Source organism: Nannobrachium achirus (genome assembly GCF_963921795.1).
Source record: "Nannobrachium achirus genome assembly, chromosome: 8".
Lineage (NCBI taxonomy): Eukaryota > Metazoa > Chordata > Actinopteri > Myctophiformes > Myctophidae > Nannobrachium > Nannobrachium achirus.
In genome coordinates this window covers 2400817-2420763 of record NC_137817.1, presented here as the reverse complement: position 1 = coordinate 2420763, position 19947 = coordinate 2400817, and the positions used below count along the sequence as shown (strand labels likewise).

General features: G+C 43.9%; 1 protein-coding gene across 1 annotated transcript in view; it reads left to right on the top strand.

Annotated features, from left to right (window-relative positions):
* The first annotated feature begins 9628 nt into the window (after positions 1-9628).
* The window catches only part of mpzl3 (myelin protein zero-like 3), a 65159-nt gene continuing 54840 nt past the window's right edge, over positions 9629-19947 (top strand). The window contains exon 1 of the mRNA XM_080732190.1: positions 9629-9855. Within this exon, the coding sequence (XP_080588316.1) occupies positions 9651-9855 (205 nt within the window). The 5' untranslated portion in view covers positions 9629-9650. The remainder of the gene's footprint in view (positions 9856-19947) is intronic.

Below are 19947 nucleotides of genomic sequence, written 5' to 3'. Positions count from 1 at the left end.
CCATACTGTACACTCTGTGTTACAGACTAGTTATGGTCATTCACTATAGTTCCATACTGTACACTCTCAGTGTTACAGACTAGTTATGGTCATTCACTATAGTTCCATACTGTACACTCTCAGTGTTACAGACTAGTTATGGTCATTCACTATAGTTCCATACTGTACACTCTCAGTGTTACAGACTAGTTATGGTCATTCACTATAGTTACTGTACACTCTGTGTTACAGACTAGTTATGGTAGTTCACTATAGTTACTGTACACTCTGTGTTACAGACTAGTTATGGTAGTTCACTATAGTTACTGTACACTCTCAGTGTTACAGACTAGTTATGGTCATTCACTATAGTTCCATACTGTACACTCTGTGTTACAGACTAGTTATGGTCATTCACTATAGTTCCATACTGTACACTCTCAGTGTTACAGACTAGTTATGGTCATTCACTATAGTTCCATACTGTACACTCTCAGTGTTACAGACTAGTTATGGTCATTCACTATAGTTCCATACTGTACACTCTCAGTGTTACAGACTAGTTATGGTCATTCACTATAGTTACTGTACACTCTGTGTTACAGACTAGTTATGGTAGTTCACTATAGTTACTGTACACTCTCAGTGTTACAGACTAGTTATGGTCATTCACTATAGTTACTGTACACTCTGTGTTACAGACTAGTTATGGTCATTCACTATAGTTACTGTACACTCTGTGTTACAGACTAGTTATGGTAGTTCACTATAGTTACTGTACACTCTCAGTGTTACAGACTAGTTATGGTCATTCACTATAGTTACTGTACACTCTCAGTGTTACAGACTAGTTATTAGGGATGTTCCTAGCGACTAATTTCACTGACGTGTACACGACCGTTTTGTAATCGAATACACGATTAATCTAAAATTAATTGTTATTTTTTTTTTTATTGTAATTTCACACAGAAAATAGCCAAAACTGAGCACTTCGATCTATTAGGGCAAACCTCGTTTGAAAAAAGTATCAAGAGTATATAAAAGCCTTTTAAAATGTTATATAATATTGAAATCTTGCTCAAATTTATCAATTACGTCATTGCGTGAATCTGGGTCAGTAATAATTAGCGCATCAGTCTCAGCTGGGTCGCTAGACTCGCTATAACAGCTGATGTCTGTCTGACTGGAGTCGCTATAGTAATGAGCAACAGCTTTGTTCAAAGTTAGCTACATAATGGTATTCCATACTCAGCCAATGTATGATTAAGCATTCTCCTTGGCATGTTCTCACCTCAAAATATGGATTAATTCATGGACCGGATCACAGATGCAGCGTGCAGGCGAGTGATTCACATCCAGTATGTTTAAGATACACGTCGCTTAATTGCCATTAATTTACTTGCGCAGCGGACAGCCTGCCTGGTGTGTGGCTGCGTGTCAGCGCGACCACTGCAGCGCGCAACAGTCAGTCAGACTGTCACACAGACAGGCATGCTCCGCAAATCAACCAAGGGATTGCTTAATTTGCTTGTTAAAAAGTAACATTTTATTAAGACAAGACAGTAATATGGGCGCAGAGTTTAAATGTTTAATAAAGTTAATATCTCAATAATTAAAAATATATTTAATAGAATAATCGAATTGTATTTTCAAAACGAATAGTGGTTTTCAAACCGTGTACACGGATAACCGTGTACACGCGCACATCCCTACTAGTTATGGTAGTTCACTATAGTTCCATACTGTACACTCTCAGTGTTACAGACTAGTTATGGTAATTCGGAATTTGGCCACAGACCCCCATCTCAAAATATTTAGTTCCAGGGACCCCCCCGGAAGCAAAATTTGAGTTACAAATGTCCGCTTAAAAAATACTTAAAAAGATTTGCACACATTTTCACAACTTTTAAAAAATAGCAGATCTACAAGCTCACAGCGCGGCACCGATATCTGCTATTTTTCAATAGCTAAAGTTACTAGGGCCCCTCCACCTTGGGCCCTGGTAACTCAGTCCCACTTCCCTACCCCTTGTGACATGTGCACCACAAGCTAGCATGGCAAAGACCCCTGTTCACAAAGATAATAGAAATGTGTAATAGTTGGATATGGGGTCAGGTAAGGGGGTAAAAGGATGAATTAGCCCTATTCACGGCCCGCCCACTCAGCAACTTCCTGGTGCTGACGTCAGTTTAGAAGGGGAAACTATAACAGAAATAGCTGGACTTAAAGCCAACAAATCATTATTTCGAACGGTAAAGTAAATTATAATGCTTTGCACCTTTTACTATCTTGTGTTCTTGATCATGCTAGCCGTATTTTATACTTTACTATTCGGAAATTGCATTACATTTGCGATTTCTGTGTTAACTCTATGGGCTTTTAGCAGGGTTTTACCCTTCAAAACGTGACTTCAGCACCAGGGGGATGCTGAGTGGGCGGGCCGTGAATAGGGCTAATTCTGTCGGGATGTAATCGAGTGCTCATGGGAAATGGAGTTCACAATTCAACTGAGATGAGCTGTATTGTTACAACTTCTGATGGAATGGATTTTATGTATTGTCACTGTCTGGCCAAAACCTCTTAACTCCATTGTTGAGGTTTTTGATTTTTTTTTGGCATAAATCAGGGGGGCTATTGAACACCCTTTACATCTGAGTGTTGGTTAAAATAATATTGAACCAATGGAAAGTAGTAAAAAGTGCTTGGGACAAAACCTCCTAACTCCACACTTTCTGCCAAACCAGCTAACTCCACCCGATTGGCCCTCTCTTTTTTTTTATTCATAAATATGTGCTATTGAACACCCTTTACGTCTGTGTGTTGGTTAAAATAATTGAACCAATGAAAAGTAGTAAAAAGCCCTTCGGTCAAAACCTCCTAACTCCACTTGAGCTTATTTTCCCGAAAATAAACATTTTGGAGTTAGGAGGTTTCGGCCCGATAGCAGAGATATACAGCATATGGCCTGTATAAAATCCATTACACTTCCGTCCTTAATTGTGACTTTTATAAATGTGCAGATACCCTGTATCCACTTATACTGTTTGTTGGTTTGTTTACTGTTGAGTGAGATAAACAATGTTGCAGATTAAGATTATCATCTAAAGGACCCCCCTGGGAGTCCCGACCCCCAGTTTGGGAACCACTAGCTTACATAACATGAACCCCTCCTGCACGGGCGTCAATTGGGTATGGCAGGGGTATGCAGCTGCCATACTCTAGCTGGGTCCGGGGTATGGCAGGGGTACGCAGCTGCCATACTCTAGCTGGGTCCGGGGTATGGCAGGGGTATGCAGCTGCCATACTCTAGCTGGGTCCAGGGGGGAAAATAAAAGTTATAAATAAATATAGATCCATGAATGTCTCTTTGTCGATCTGTGCTGTGATAACTATAAATGCCACTTTAACAAGGCATTATAATTATATTCTCCACACTCGTATTCTCCCCATTTTGACAGAATGGTATATTCCCAGGTTCCACAGGTCAGCTGCTAACATGCCAAGCTGCACTTGAACAACCGTTCCAGGCTGCCATATCCAGCCCAATTATAATAAACCTGTGTAAAAAACTGACAAAATTTGTTTGTTTTTTCAGACATTGTGAAAATAGCAGATCTACATGCTCACAGCGCCTCGCAGCGCGAGGCGTTGTGAGCATGTAGATCTGCTATTTTCACAATAGAACCGTGTTATACAAAATGTAATGCCTATTTTCCACGAGGACTCCCATCTTTGCCATACCCTAGCTTTGGCTGAACTGACGCCACTTTCTCCAGCCCTTGCAGACACCAGATCGCCAGAAACAGAAAGCCAGACATGAAAGGCTGTGTTGGAAGACAGGAGAGGAGCAGAGAGATCAGGGACGTGCTGGCCATTGGGAAAAGCGGGGCAACTCCCGAACGGCCGGTTCATTCCCGGCCGGCCCAGGCCGGCCATTATGAAAAAAATAAATAAGTAAAATGTTGGCTTTTGTTCCATTTTGGGGGCTGGGCAGCCAACAAAGTAAATCGTCACTGTCGGGCAGAAAACCTTGTATCTCCAAGTTTCAAATTTGTAAATTTTTTCGCAAAGCAAAGCCCTGCTTCATCATACAAGGCTGTCGCACAAAAGTAGTGAAAACAGCTGATCTACAAGCACACAACCCCTCGCGGTGCGAGGCGTTGTGTGCTTGTAGATCGGCTGTTTTCACTAGTTTAAATCATTTTTAAAATGGTTTTGGACAAGGTTTCCACCCGACAATGACGAAATATAACTCATGTAATTGGCCCACTGGCTTGTCACTTATGATCTGAAATGGCAAATCTTTGAGTAGCAGCAGCGCTATAGAGAGAGATCTCTCTCTATAGCGCGCAATGACGGCCTCTACAACTCTTTTTTTCCCGGGCTGAATGAGGGGCCCAGCACGTCCCTGAGAGAGATAAAGACGCTACAATGGGGTTAAGCAGCGATGCCCAGTCAAACAAACCTCTGCTCCCATTAGAGCTCATTAGCAGGATAAACACTGGGGCTTAGCGAGACGCAATGTGGAGAAATATGTCCTCATCTTCATCATCATCTTCATCATCAGTGCTGTGGTAGAAGGATGGATGGATGGATGGATGGATGGATGGATGGATGGATGGATGGATGGATGGATGGATGGATGGATGGATGGATGGATGGATGGATGGAAGGATGGATGGATGGATGGATGGATGGAAGGATGGATGGATGGATGGATGGATGGATGGATGGATGGATGGATGGAAGGATGGATGGATGGATGGATGGATGGATGGATGGATGGATGGAAGGATGGATGGATGGATGGATGGATGGAAGGATGGATGGATGGATGGATGGATGGATGGAAGGATGGATGGATGGATGGATGGACAGACAGACAGACATATAATGTGCTGATGCTGGTGGAAGTATAAATAGTAAATACACAGATAGTTACTTTAACGGAGTAATTCACCCCCAAAATGACTTGTTTTAATCGAATACTCTGAATGTTTTTATCGCATTCCTAAGCCAACAATTTGATTAAAATAAATGTACCCCCATTGATTCCGGATGCCGGAAACAATGGGCCTACCCTACACATAGTCTCCTCGAATTATTGGCTTTGGGAACAAAAACTAAAAAAATATGTATTATTGAACTCAAGTCTCCATGCGGCAAGTATTCGATAAAAAAAAAAAATTTGGGGGGTGAACTAAAGGTGAAAGGAGAAAATACTGCAGAAATACTATTACAAGTGAAAGGCCTACAGCATACTCAATAACAGGGGGCAACATTACAGAAATGGAAAGGGGCAAGTTAATAAAATGACAACATTAATGATACTTGATAACTTATTATGTCGTTCATTGGCGCCTTACGTTTGTCCATCTTAACAACTGACAATGTTCTCTGGCCAATGAAACATAGTGGTGTTGAACCAGTAAGACTCCCTAATCGGGAGATAAGCGACCGTAGGTGGCTTATCTCCACAAATAGGGCAAAAATGTGTTTTTCCCAAATCTTCCTGATCCATGTTGATGACATGAGTGTAGACATGCTGTGTAGTGATATTCGTGATTTTAGGGCAAAAATTGTAGGAGCAGTGTCCAAAAATGTGTTTTAAAAATCGGCCTGAAGGTGGCGCTAGAATGGGGCCATGTGAGAAATGAGGGGTGGGGTCTCCGCGTTGCCTTGGCGGACGAATAGGTACCGGCCCCGGCTCTCCCGGACGCTCCTAGCCCGAGTTACGGCATTTTATGTGCGCTGCAGTGGCAGGGGGTCCTCCACTGGGGGCGCCACCACTTTTGCATCCGTTCTGGAGCACCAGGAGTCGGTGGTCCCCGGGAATTCCCCGTGAGCAGCCCCGTTGGGGTGGTCATTTTTGCACATTTGGTCATTTTTTACATCTGGGGGTCCCCCAGGGACCTGGGGGTCCCTGGAGCTCCGGGGGTCCTTGGAGGTTGTAGTTTGGCAGGCAAGGAACATGTGTTCCAAATTTGGCATGGATCGGGGCAACGGTTGCGGAGATATGAGCAGGGCAAGAGTGTGACGTGTGAGGTGTGACAGACAGACGGAGGGACGGACGGACGGAGTTACTTACACTTTGTGGTGGTTTTGATAGTAAGTGCGACCTGACGGTCGCAATTAGCATGAGATGGTAAAATGACAGCCAAAGCATCCGTCCATCTTGGGTTAAAGAGCCGGCTCTCACCATCAACATTTTGGCAAAACATAAGAAATCAACTATTAAATATAGTGTCAAATAACTGTAGTGGAGTAAAAAAAAAGTACAATATTTGCCTCTGATGTGAAATGGACATACTCAAGTACATTAAAAAGTACCTCAAAATACAGTAGTTGAGTAGGCCTAAATGTATCCAGTTACTTTGTACCACTGATAGCTGGTCCCCTCAGAGCGGAGACCACATGATGGTTTACACACATAATGAAAACTGTCTGTCTGTCTGTCTGTCTGTCTGTCTGTCTGTCTGCCTGCCTGCCTGCCTGCCTGCCTGCCTGCCTGCCTGCCTGCCTGCCTGCCTGTCTGTCTGTCTGTCTGTCAAACACTCTCTCACAGCCTGGCTCATCCGAGGACATGGCAAATGATGCATTTTTATAACGCCTATGCATTTATCCAAGGCGCTTTACATAAATAGTGTATTACATTCACCCATTCACACACACATTCATTACATTCACCCAGTCAACTGGAGGTCCCCAGATGATTCCAGTCCCGGTCCTGAGATGCACCGGACCAGTCTAAACTTGGCTTGAGTTGGGGTGGAAACCCTTAGTTTGTGCTTGGTTCCAGTGCCTGCCTCTCTCTCTCTCTCTCTCTCTCTCTCTCTCTCTCTCTGCACATATTTTAACTGAAAGTATTTTCCCCCCATAATAAAACACAGTGTAACATAAAAAAATGCCAAACTAGCAGCTTAGCCACAATGCGAGGTGTCGTGAGCTCCATGTAGAACTGCTACTTTTGCTATTTGTGAAGAAAACAAAGTGAAAGCAAGGACATAAAATGTGCTGCCTCGTGCAAACACAGCAGAGATGTGTGAGCTGTTATGACAGAAGGAGGATGGAATAAACCAATCATTGTGTGTTCATGGTTGCACCCAGGTGACCTCCCACACAGAAGATATAAAACTGATGCTATTTGTGTTATACTATACTTTTAATACATTGATATTTGTCCCACAATGTTTTAATCGCAAGATCCTGAAAAAAATGTATGCCATTTGATACAAAAGGTCTATAACAAGCTACTGTACCATGGCCTAAATGTGTGAGGTTGTTTTTACTAAGTTACAGTTTTTCACGATTGTTACACGTTTTTCACTACAATAACGGCATTCTCAAAACTGCACACACAAAACTGAAAACCTCACACACAGAATGCTAAACCTCACACTCCCTTCCCAAGATGATCACTTTGCCATCAAATCACTTAACTGTGTTCACAAAATGGACTTGTGTTTTCATTTAATTGGTACACACGCCATATTTTCAAATGACACATACCATTCATGCAGTACACACAACTAAGCATTTGCTGCACACTGGAGTGCAAAATTGAAAACATACCATTGAATTGGAACACACCATATGAATGACATTGACCCTGGAGAATGAGCTATTTCTCCTTTTGTAAAATGACTCAGTGTTGGCCAACATTTTTTATATAGTCAAACATAAAACACAAATATGCATCCAAAAAGTTTTATTTGGGTACATGATTTACAGTAGATTTAGGCATCATGCCTCCGGTCAGAGATGGGCACAAAATATAAAAAGATTGGAGTGTAAAGAAATAAAATCTGAGTGTAATGCAGAAAAGGGAGTGTGAAGTAGTGCCAAATCGGGGCAAGCAATAGGTTCATGAAGTTAAGGTCGTGAAAAACTGTAATTGCAATGTGACACAATTCTTTATTTGCTTTTAGTTGTACAATAATTGACTGTTTTTATTTGATGCTTGCTTTGGGAAATATGTTCTCATGCCAATAAAGCTCCTATGAATAGCATTGAATGGGATTCACTTGAATTGAATTGAATTGAATTGATCTGAATTGAACGTGTGCACACACACACGTGCGCGCGTACACACACACACACACACACACACACACACACACACACACACACACACACACTGCGCGCACACACACACACGCACTCGACGCACACACGTGTGGTTATTCCACCAACATGTTGTAGATATAATCTCATAACTCCAGGGTTGTGACAGACATGAGACCACATGTTCTGGAGAGAAGCCAGTTGGCTTCTCTGAGTCTTTCTGCAGTTGATGAATGATGGCAATAAGCCAGCGTACAGTATAGTAATGTTGTACTGTACAACACTGTGAAACACAAACGCTATACCATGCCAACGTTACCAGGGAACTATGTAGTCGGGGGCATTAGGGAGATAACACGGCCATTTCGCGTTATATTAGTCTAAAAGCGCCAAATGTTGCACAGATGTAGCTCAGGGCATGCTCTAATGATTTAGCTAAGGCTCCCGAGTCGGCGACCTTTGGGGTCGCCACAGTGGGCCAAATCAAGTTGGGCTCCCATCGACTTTCTATACAGGAGGAAAATACCCAGAATCTTTTTTTTCTTCTGGGTATTTAAGTAGGATGTGAGGGTCTATCTAGGGGTTTGTCATGATTCTGAATCCATTGCAAGCATTTGTTTTGCACAAAAAACATCCTTGGGCTAAAAATGGCCCCAGAAAACGATGGTTTAGTGATGAAAAGGGGGGAGGGGGTTTAACCCATTTAGACTGGGAACGCATTATTGTGCGTTATTTATTTGTGCTTTAACTATTGAAAAATAGCAGATATAGATATTGTAGATCTGCTGCTTTTGAAAAATCGTAAAAATGTGTGCAAGTCTTTGAATGTTTCACATCCTGTTAAGGGTTTTTGAAAAACCTATGTTTCTATGTCAGTTCTGCTCAAACGGATTCATGTGAAGGACCCCCAAAATGTATTTGGCCACGGACCCCCCCATCTCAAAATATGTATTTTTTAGTAGTTATTTAAAAAAAATATATATATTCAAAGATTTGCACACATCTTCACGACTTTTCAAAAATAGCAGATCAACAAGCTCGCAGCCGTGCTGTGAGCTTGTAGATCTATTTTTCAGTAGCTAAAGACTAGGCCCCTCCATGCACCTTGGGCCCCAGTAACTCAGTCCCACTTTCCCTCCCTTGTGACGCCCCTGAGTTTTAAATATCATAAGACTTTGTTGACAGGATCATAATACATCAGAACGCTGTCCCATATCTCTTTCATTTTTCACATACCAGACACTCCTGTTCAATAGCAAATTCAGCAAATTATTCCAAACCTTTTTTTTTTAAATATTTAAATTTTTATAGCATATACAGCTCATGAATATCAAAAGTCCATATTTCAAAATATTACAATATTACATGAGACCACTCAAAACAAGGATTTATAGGAGGAAGGCAACGCTTTATTGGCTGCAAAAAAAAAAAAAAAGAAGAATAGGTCTATATATATGTATATAGATAGCAGTAGTAGTATATTTCCTTTTGACCATATGCAGCTGCTGCGTCTACTTCCTGATCCACCTGTTTGTCAGGTAATCCTACACACACACACACACACACACACACACACACACACACACACACGGTGGTGTGAGTCAGTCATGACACAACAACATGGACGGCTCTTCATTACGGCTCTGAGGCGACGAGAGGATCGAGTCTTTATTGATCGGAACCACCGCTCCTTCACCCAGACAGCCATGAGAGCTCACCACCACGGGGACCAGGCGAACCGCAGGACCAAAGGGATCAGTCCAACAACCTCTCTGAACACCGTACTGCTGCTCTACTTGACGCTGTGTTTGAGTGAGTACCTACTCTACCCTACCTACCCGATACTATAGCCTACCGTCCTAACCTACCGATACTATGTAGCCTAGCCTACTGAGCCTGAGCCGATACAATGTGTCCTACTGTATCCTACTGCTGTGTTTAGTAACGATCCTCTTTACAGTAGGCTACACTTACTACTACTACAGCAGTTGGACCAAAGTTCTGCACGACACTCATACAGACAGACTACACACAGTGGTGTAAAGTAACTAAGTACTTTTACTTAAGTAAGGTATTATTTGTACTTTACTTGAGTATTTCCAATTTCCAATACTTTTACTTCTACTCCAATTCTCCACTGGTAAAAACAAACATAGCCCAGCCCTGACCCTTCTATGTGTTTACCTATACTGTATGTTTTTATTTTTACTTTTTCTTTAATTGTTTTTTAAAATGTTTTCCCTTTTTTTCCTGACTATATCTACTGCATAGTACTGTGTTCTATCCATCTGTCATTCAATGTTATATGAGATACTTCAATGGTTTCCTGTGGAAATAAGCTTAGTCTTTTCTAGGATCTCCTTTTAGTTGACCTTGTACCAGTGAACTGTACTGTCATGAAACTGTACCTTTTCCTATGCAAACTTCTAATAAAGTCTTCAATCAATCTATCAAACAAACACTAATCTCGGATCCAAATATTGTACTTTTACTCCATTATTTGAAAACCTCAGTTACTAGATACTTTGCAGATATAAATTATAATATTATAAAACATACAAACAACTAATAGCCCTATTTTATACCATATAGCAGATCTACAAACAGCAAGCTCACAACGCGTCGCACGTGAGCTTGTAGATCTTCTGTATACTTTCAAACGTTTTGAACTTTTTTGTTGGGCCGTGGACCCCCTGGTTTGTTGGGCCGTGGACCCCCTGGTTTGTTGGGCCGTGGACCCCCTGGTTTGTTGGGCCGTGGACCCCCACCCTGGTTTGTTGGGCCGTGGACCCCCTGGTTTGTTGGGCCGTGGACCCCCACCCTGGTTTGTTGGGCCGTGGACGCCCTGGTTTGAGCCGTGGACCCCCTGGTTTGTTGGACCGTGTACCCCCACCCTGGTTTGTTGGGCCGTGGACCCCCTGGTTTGAGAAGATTTAGTGCCAGGGTCCCTCATTTTGTTGCCAACATGTTTTCCGGTCTGTGTTTTCCCAGTGAAATGTTACGGAAGCAACAACTAAACCACGCCATTAATCTCAAGCGAGAAATGGGAGCGTGTCGCGAGATTTCCCCGCGAGAAATGGCAACAGAATGACAAAAAAACACAGAGCGGGCTGACAAAGTGAGCGTTTTTAAAGTATTGTTTCAACAAATCGATTGGATTACCCCCGCCGCTAAAAAAGTAGAGATGCAAGAGACGGGTATAGGACCATTTTTTTTTGGGATACAATGCTTGGTGACAGTAAGAGCGGTTGATAACCTGGTGAACTACCCCCCAGAGAAACCTCATGTGGTCATGCTGTGAGCAGGAACCACATCTCAGAGCAGCATAGCCGCGGAGCGAGTGGTTCTGAAAGGAGCTAAGCCTGCCTGTATATTCTCTATTATGTCATTATAGGCAAAGGTTTTCAACAAATAGTGAAAGTACAGCCTACAACAGGGGTGCCCAAAAGGTAGATGGTGATCTACCAGTAGATCACCAAGGGTGTGCAGGTAGACCACATGACATGCCTCTATATATAAATAATATATATAAAAAAAGGCAATATGACATCAAGAGTCAGTAGCATTACAAAGAACCCCAAAACCTACCACTTCCATACAGAATGGGATGGGATGAAGACATTTCCCCCAGTATTTCCCATGTATTTCCCCCTTACAGTGAGTGTTTGCCAGTGCTGCTATAGCCTCCCTCAGGCCCTCAGCTAAAACATGTTGGATGGGTAGATCATGTTGAGCTTGTCATTGTAAAAGTAGATCTCACGTCAAAAAAGTGTGGGCACCCCTGGCCTACAACATACTGTATAGCCCAGCTAGACAGCCAAAGATAGTCTTTCATCCTATGACCAAGGCCCAGGCCAGTGCTTCAGTGGTTAATATACAGTAGTTGTGTTGCAACAGGGTAGAGCTAGACGGACATAAAGTAAATAAATACTGGCTATAACAGGCTGCTGTTTGAAAAGGCCAGAGGCCTGCTGGCTCTGCTCTGCCAACACCAAGGATCTCTGACTGAGTGACTGGCTGCCAAGAAGAAGCTCAAACAACCTGGAACTGCACTGTCTGTCTGTCTGTCTGTCTGTCTGTAAAATACATGATGTTTTGATTTAGATCTGTGTTTTTCTCAGCTTTTTTATGTTCAAGGGAACCGGTACAGAGTACAGTAGGTCCATGTCTTGATATGTATTAGTTATACACCAGTGGTTCTCAGAGTGGTGAACCCTAGGGGTCCTTGGGGGTGGTGGGGGGGGTCTACCGGGGGTCCTTGGAGGTGGGGGGGTCTACCGGGGGTCCTTGGGGTGGTGGGGGGTCTACCGGGGGTCCCCAGCTAAATGTGTTAAAACAGCATCACAATGATTTTAGCCACATTATCCGTATATACATTGGCTACTGAACAATGGCAGATATACTGTAGGCCTACAAGCTCACAGCGTGTCACTTTGGGCTGCGCTGCGAGCTTCTACTAGCTTATAATATGTGTAGTATTTTGTGCAGCAGACAACAGAACAGGACAGGACAGGACAGGACTAGGGCTGTCACGATATGACATTTTACATGACGATTAATTGTCACTCAAATAATTGGCGATTAACGATTTAATTGTGTTTTTGTCGTTGATAATTACATTTCTATTTGGCTTTTAGGCTTTGAAGTTGTACATGGTAGATATGACACATAACCTAAATATACAAAGAAATTACTGACATATTTGACAACTTACTTAAAAAAAAGAAAAACTTTGATAGTGGAAATAGCAGATCTACAAGCTCACAACACATTGTAGATCTGCTATTTCCACTATTTCAGAAATCTTTCAACATTCACGATTATGACGATTATGACAAAATAATTGCGATAATGTCAAATAATCACGATTAGACGATTATGTAATAATTGTGACAGCCCTAGACAGGACAGCATCAGGTCCTGGTTGATGTGTTTATCAGTGGTGTGTGGTGTTGTGGTTGATCTCATAAGCACATCAACATGTCAGGAGGTCAACAGTGCATCACAGATTCCCTGGCTTGATTCCCACTAATAAATACCTCCTGTAACTGCAGGCATGTGGTGTAAAGCCTCTATCAGAGTCTGATTCCCACTAATAAATACCTGCTGTAACTGCAGGCATGTGGTGTAAAGCCTCTATCAGAGTCTGCGGTGAAGAGCCTACCACTGCAAATTTATAATCCTAAAGTGATAAAACAAGTGGAGGCCATCACAGTCAGTCACGGTGAAGTCCTATCACTGTGACTGACCGGTCTAGATCGACCAATCAGTGAACGGGGTGATGGGCCGATCTGTCTGATAGTAAAAAACAGAGAGATGTGTCGGGGTTCGCGGTGGAAAGCTCTTCACCGCGAGTAATGACGTAATGTTGTAGTTTTATTTAAAAAAGACTACACCGCGGTGGATAGCTTATCACCGCGGTGCCTACTATGATAGGGGCTTAAGACTCTACCTCCACCTGGCCTGGGCGACCATGCAGTTTTATGCAAAACTTGAAATGAGATCCGATGCCAAGCCCATGTGTTTACCTATGATCCTATAGTTTACTGAGACGCTACGCTGTCTCTCTGCGTTCTATGATCCTATAGTTTACTGAGACGCTACGCTGTCTCTCTGCGTTCTATGATCCTATAGTTTACTGAGACGCTACGCTGTCTCTCTGCGTTCTATGATCCTATAGTTTACTGAGACGCTACGCTGTCTCTCTGCGTTCTATGATCCTATAGTTTACTGAGACGCTACGCTGTCTCTCTGCGTTCTACGATCCTATAGTTTACTGAGACGCTACGCTGTATGTATGTACTGTATGTTCTATGTGTGTGTTTTACCTTGATTATTATAAATCGCTTATAAAACGGTGAATCACTCAGCCTGGGGTCTGTCTGATCGTATGAAGGATCCAACGTCAGTGCTTGTCTAACATGTTCACTGTCAAGGACCCCCAAATTTATATGTACAGTAATTGTAACTAGAAAAAGCAGCTCCTGCAGAAACTGCGTGGGATCGCTGATAACACCCAAATATAATATGTAGAGTAGAAAATGCCTCCTTGGACAGACTTTGGATTCAGCTCAAGCCCAAGCAGTAATATAGATGTTAAGACAGAATGTATTCCCCAGCGGATTCCTCGCTGTTTATGTGTTATCATTTATTTCTTTTAAAGATTATAAAAAGAAAAGTACAAGCCATAATAACTGCGTAAAGCGGAATACAATTTCTAGCTCAAAGAATGTGTTAGTAGTAGGATTCCAATGGAGACAAGTGTGTTTTTGCTGGAGCGAGCCCACAGTTAAATTCACTAGGGGTGGAAGTGGCTCATGTGGTAGTGTGGCTTCTAGTGTGGATTTGTGGAATCCTGGTTCAATTCCAGGCTCCCTGGGTTAGAGTCCTTGAGCAAGACAGACACTGAACCCCTAACTGCTGCTGTGAGTAGGTTTGTGCCTTGCATGGTTTCCTCTGCTGTGTGTGTGTGTGTGTGTGTGTGTGTGTGTGTGTGTGTGTGTGTGTGTGTGTGTGTGTGTGTGTGTGTGTGTGTGTGTGTGTGTGTGTGTGTGTGTGTGTGTGTGTGTGTGTGTGTGTGTGTGTGTGTGTGTGTGTGTGTGTGTGTGTGTGTGTGTGTGTGTAATGCATATTGAAAAGCACTCTGGTAAAAGGCTCTGTTTGAATGTATGAGAAGTTGAGAACGAAGTAGTCGCCAGCACTCAAGGAATGCTGTATCATATATACAACGCTGAAGAAAACCACAGGGTCGAAACGCGTCCGTTGGCTACACTCTGTCCATTGAGGTAAATAAAATCATGTAAAAAGGAGATTCCTTGAGTGCTGGCGACTACTTCTTTCTCATATGCTTTTTTGAGCCGTGCACCTAAAAGCCTTCATCTAACTTGGAGTGTTCCGGGCTGTCTGCTTCATTACAGATACCTTTCTCTATCTGTTTGAATGTACCATTGGCATTTATTTAGCCAGACTCCCATCTAGAAAGATATTGTAATTCTCCCTAAGAGATTTGTCCAAAATAGCTGATCAGCAAGCTCACCACGTGTCACTTTGTAGGCTTGTAACCTTGTATATTGGCTATTTTAAACGGTTCCTCCTGTTGGGACCCCCTGGAACCCCCTCATGCCCTGGGTCCCACTTTGAGAACCAAGTGGCCTACACAGTAAAGGCCCTTTCCCACTGGGTGCGATAACGATATGTCCATCTTTTACCAACTACCATCCACTTCAATTGAAAAACACCATTATTTATCGTTATCACACCCAGTGGGAAAGGGCCTTAACTCCTGTAGGAGCCAACATGTTGGTTAATATGGCCCACCCCGAAGAGTCCTTGAGCAAGACTCTGAACCCCTAACTCATACATGGGCAACTGGCGGCCCGGGGGCCACATGCGGCCCCCACCTTCACTTAATGTGGCCCGCAGGTTAATACCGGAATACTGATATATTACTGATTTCAGCTGTTGCAATTCCAAACATGCTTTAATTCCATCAGTCTATATTAGTAACTTAATGACTAGTATAGTAGTATTAAAATGTATTTTTTTATGTCCAAGTTATTTGTATTTAGGTTCATGAAGTTAACATGAGTATATAACTAGATGTGTTTGAAATCAGCAACAATAGCCGGTCTACAAGCTCAAAACGCATCGCACGTTTTGATCGCGATTTGAGCCTGCAGATCTGCTATTTGTGCTTCTTTTGTATGAGATATGACAAATATGCAAAGTGGCCCTCTGCAGTGAAGGTGGAAATATAGTGGCCCTCGCCATCATCAAAGTTGCCCACCCCTGCTCTCTGTGCGTTTGGATAGATACAGACCCTATAAGAATGCAACATTCGCTGCTATCTCCTCCACCTTGCAGAGAGGGCAGCTTGAGGTGAGAACATGGAATAAGGTTTAGTGTTGTGAAGAAGCACACAGTGAGGCCTGTCTCTGTGTTCGTGCAAAGCCAGGTCTTTCACAGGACAGATCCATGCAGGGTCATGAGAAGGAGTCAGACAAACAGGACGCGCTACCATGTGTTCCTGTGAACATTCTGCCGTGTGGCCGTGAAACAGGCCATGTGTAGCACGCTGACACCTGGGCGGGACATGCCTTGGATGGCTGCAGGGTAAACAGTATACCTGAAAACACTGTCCTGGAGGGAGGCCTCTCTACTCCTATCTATTAGTATCATCATACAGACCTAGATATTAATATAATCAATGAATACATGATCTACTCTATAACGTCACACATAATCAATCATGATAAACTCTAATCTACGACAGGGCCAAGGACCCCTTAGTTGAGAGAGAGATGAAGCAGGGACCCCCACAACCTGTTCATAGATTCCATTTAGTTTCATCGTTTGACAGCACAATCATCAGTGTATTTTGGATTCTTGTCAATTTGTGTTTTCAGATATTTAACCACTTGAAACGTCAATACTTAATAAACTTAGTCCATGTGTTGACACCTTCACCACTGCTGATAGAAATTAGAAACATGGAGCGTTTGAGAGCAGTACTTGGTCTGCTTTTTTCCCCCTCTACACCAAACCTCTTTGCCGAAAATAGCTGATCTACAAGCTTGTAGATCAGCTTCCATTATCCTGCGGCGGAACGTTTGCCAAAAAATAGCAACGCGACGTGCTGTGAGCTTGTAGATCGGCTAAAAAGACTGTATCAAGTATGTATCAAGTATGTATATTATAAATACCTTTTACCAATAAATTACATGGTGTTTAAATGGTAGCGGATATGCAGCTTGGCAAATAAAAGGTGAATTGATTCCAGTGCATGATGGAGGATGATATCACGTTAAATTAAATCTCCACGATACGATTATCCTGAGTGTTTTTTATCACGTAGGGAGAAAATGGAAATGATGTATTTACTATTCTGGCCAATGACACAACACTGACTCTTTGTGTGGACCTGCTCATCTGTAAACTGTTACAGATGAGCAGGTCAACTGTACAACTGTTATTGAATAGGAAGCAATGTTTATTTGCTATTATGTTGTTCTATTTCGAACATATTGGCCTTGGAACTGGACTTTTGGTGGGCATTTTCTAAGCCAAATGCTGTATTCAGGGGAAGGGGGTACTAGGCTCCAGAGATCACTATAAGGTGTTCAGGGGAAGGGGGTATGGCTCCAGAGATCACTATAAGGTGTTCAGGGGAAGGGGGTATGGCTCCAGAGATCACTATAAGGTGTTCAGGGGAAGGGGGTATGGCTCCAGAGATCACTATAAGGTGTTCAGGGGAAGGGGGTATGGCTCCAGAGATCACTATAAGGTGTTCAGGGGAAGGGGGTATGGCTCCAGAGATCACTATAAGGTGTTCAGGGGAAGGGGGTATGGCTCCAGAGATCACTATAAGGTGTTCAGGGGAAGGGGGTATGGCTCCAGAGATCACTATAAGGTGTTCAGGGGAAGGGGGTATGGCTCCAGAGATCACTATAAGGTGTTCAGGGGAAGGGGGTATGGCTCCAGAGATCACTATAAGGTGTTCAGGGGAAGGGGGTATGGCTCCAGAGATCACTATAAGGTGTTCAGGGGAAGGGGGTATGGCTCCAGAGATCACTATAAGGTGTTCAGGGGAAGGGGGTATGGCTCCAGAGATCACTATAAGGTGTTCAGGGGAAGGGGGTATGGCTCCAGAGATCACTATAAGGTGTTCAGGGGAAGGGGGTATGGCTCCAGAGATCACTATAAGGTGTTCATGGGAAGGGGGTATGGCTCCAGAGATCACTATAAGGTGTTCAGGGGAAGGGGGTATGGCTCCAGAGATCACTATAAGGTGTTCAGGGGAAGGGGGTATGGCTCCAGAGATCACTATAAGGTGTTCAGGGGAAGGGGGTATGGCTCCAGAGATCACTATAAGGTGTTCAGGGGAAGGGGGTATGGCTCCAGAGATCACTATAAGGTGTTCAGGGGAAGGGGGTATGGCTCCAGAGATCACTATAAGGTGTTCAGGGGAAGGGGGTATGGCTCCAGAGATCACTATAAGGTGTTCAGGGGAAGGGGGTATGGCTCCAGAGATCACTATAAGGTGTTCAGGGGAAGGGGGTATGGCTCCAGAGATCACTATAAGGTGTTCAGGGGAAGGGGGTATGGCTCCAGAGATCACTATAAGGTGTTCAGGGGAAGGGGGTATGGCTCCAGAGATCACTATAAGGTGTTCAGGGGAAGGGGGTATGGCTCCAGAGATCACTATAAGGTGTTCAGGGGAAGGGGGTATGGCTCCAGAGATCACTATAAGGTGTTCAGGGGAAGGGGGTATGGCTCCAGAGATCACTATAAGGTGTTCAGGGGAAGGGGGTATGGCTCCAGAGATCACTATAAGGTGTTCAGGGGAAGGGGGTATGGCTCCAGAGATCACTATAAGGTGTTCAGGGGAAGGGGGTATGGCTCCAGAGATCACTATAAGGTGTTCAGGGGAAGGGGGTATGGCTCCAGAGATCACTATAAGGTGTTCAGGGGAAGGGGGTATGGCTCCAGAGATCACTATAAGGTGTTCAGGGGAAGGGGGTATGGCTCCAGAGATCACTATAAGGTGTTCAGGGGAAGGGGGTATGGCTCCAGAGATCACTATAAGGTGTTCAGGGGAAGGGGGTATGGCTCCAGAGATCACTATAAGGTGTTCAGGGGAAGGGGGTATGGCTCCAGAGATCACTATAAGGTGTTCAGGGGAAGGGGGTATGGCTCCAGAGATCACTATAAGGTGTTCAGGGGAAGGGGGTATGGCTCCAGAGATCACTATAAGGTGTTCAGGGAAAGGGGGTATGGCTCCAGAGATCACTATAAGGTGTTCAGGGGAAGGGGGTATGGCTCCAGAAATCACTATAAGGTGGTACTGTCTCCAAAAGAGTTTGAGAACCACTGGTTTAATTGGCACAGCTGGATGTTGTGAGATTTGCATAAAAACCCAGTAGGAGCGAGATCATTTAGCGACCTACAACCGGGTCGCGACGTGGTCGGTAGTTTTCAGCGACCGGGTCGCTAAATCGAGCGACCGGGTCGCTAAATCACCGACCGCGCCGCTAAATCGACCGACCCGGTCGCTAAATCTACCGACCTGCCTGCAGTTTTAGGTCGGTAGATTTAGCGACCCGGTCGGAAGATTTTGCGCCCCAGTCGGTCGATTTAGCGACCCGGTCGCTCGCTTTAGCAACGCGGTCGGTGATTTAGCGACGCGGTCGGTGATTTAGCGACCCAGTCGGGAGGTTGCGTGGCAGGTTAGCCTAACTGAGGTAACGGTCGGGAGGTTGCGTGGCAGGTTAGCCTAACTGAGGTAAGGTTACTGAGGTTAGGTTTAGGGTTAGGGTTAGGGTTAGGGTTAGTAGGTCGGTGGAAGCGACCACCGGTCGGTGGATTTACCTACCCGGTCGCTGGATTAGCGTCCCAGTCGGTGGAATTAGCGTCCCGGTCGATGGAATTAGCGTCCCAGTCGGTCGATTTAGCGACCCGGTCGCTCGCTTTAGTGCCGCGGTCGGTGATTTAGCGACCCGGTCGCTCCATTTAGCGACCCGGTCGCTCGCTTTAGTGCCGCGGTCGGTGATTTAGCGACCCGGTCGCTCCATTTAGCGACCCGGTCGCTCGATTTTGCGACCCGGTCGCTGAAAACTACCGACCACGTCGCGACCCGGTTGTAGGTCGCTAAATGATCTCGCCCTCTCTCTAAAAACCTCTCTCTCTCTCTCTCTCTCTCTCTCAAATTCAAATTCAAATTCAAATTCAAATTCAAATTTGCTTTATTGGCATGACAAGCATTCATTCTTACATTGCCAAAGCATTACATACAGTATGATACAAAATGATTATATAAATAATACATATTCAAAATCAGAACAATCAATATGAACAAAACAAAGAAAAATATAAGCAAAATGACATTAGTCTATTCATTGTGTTCAA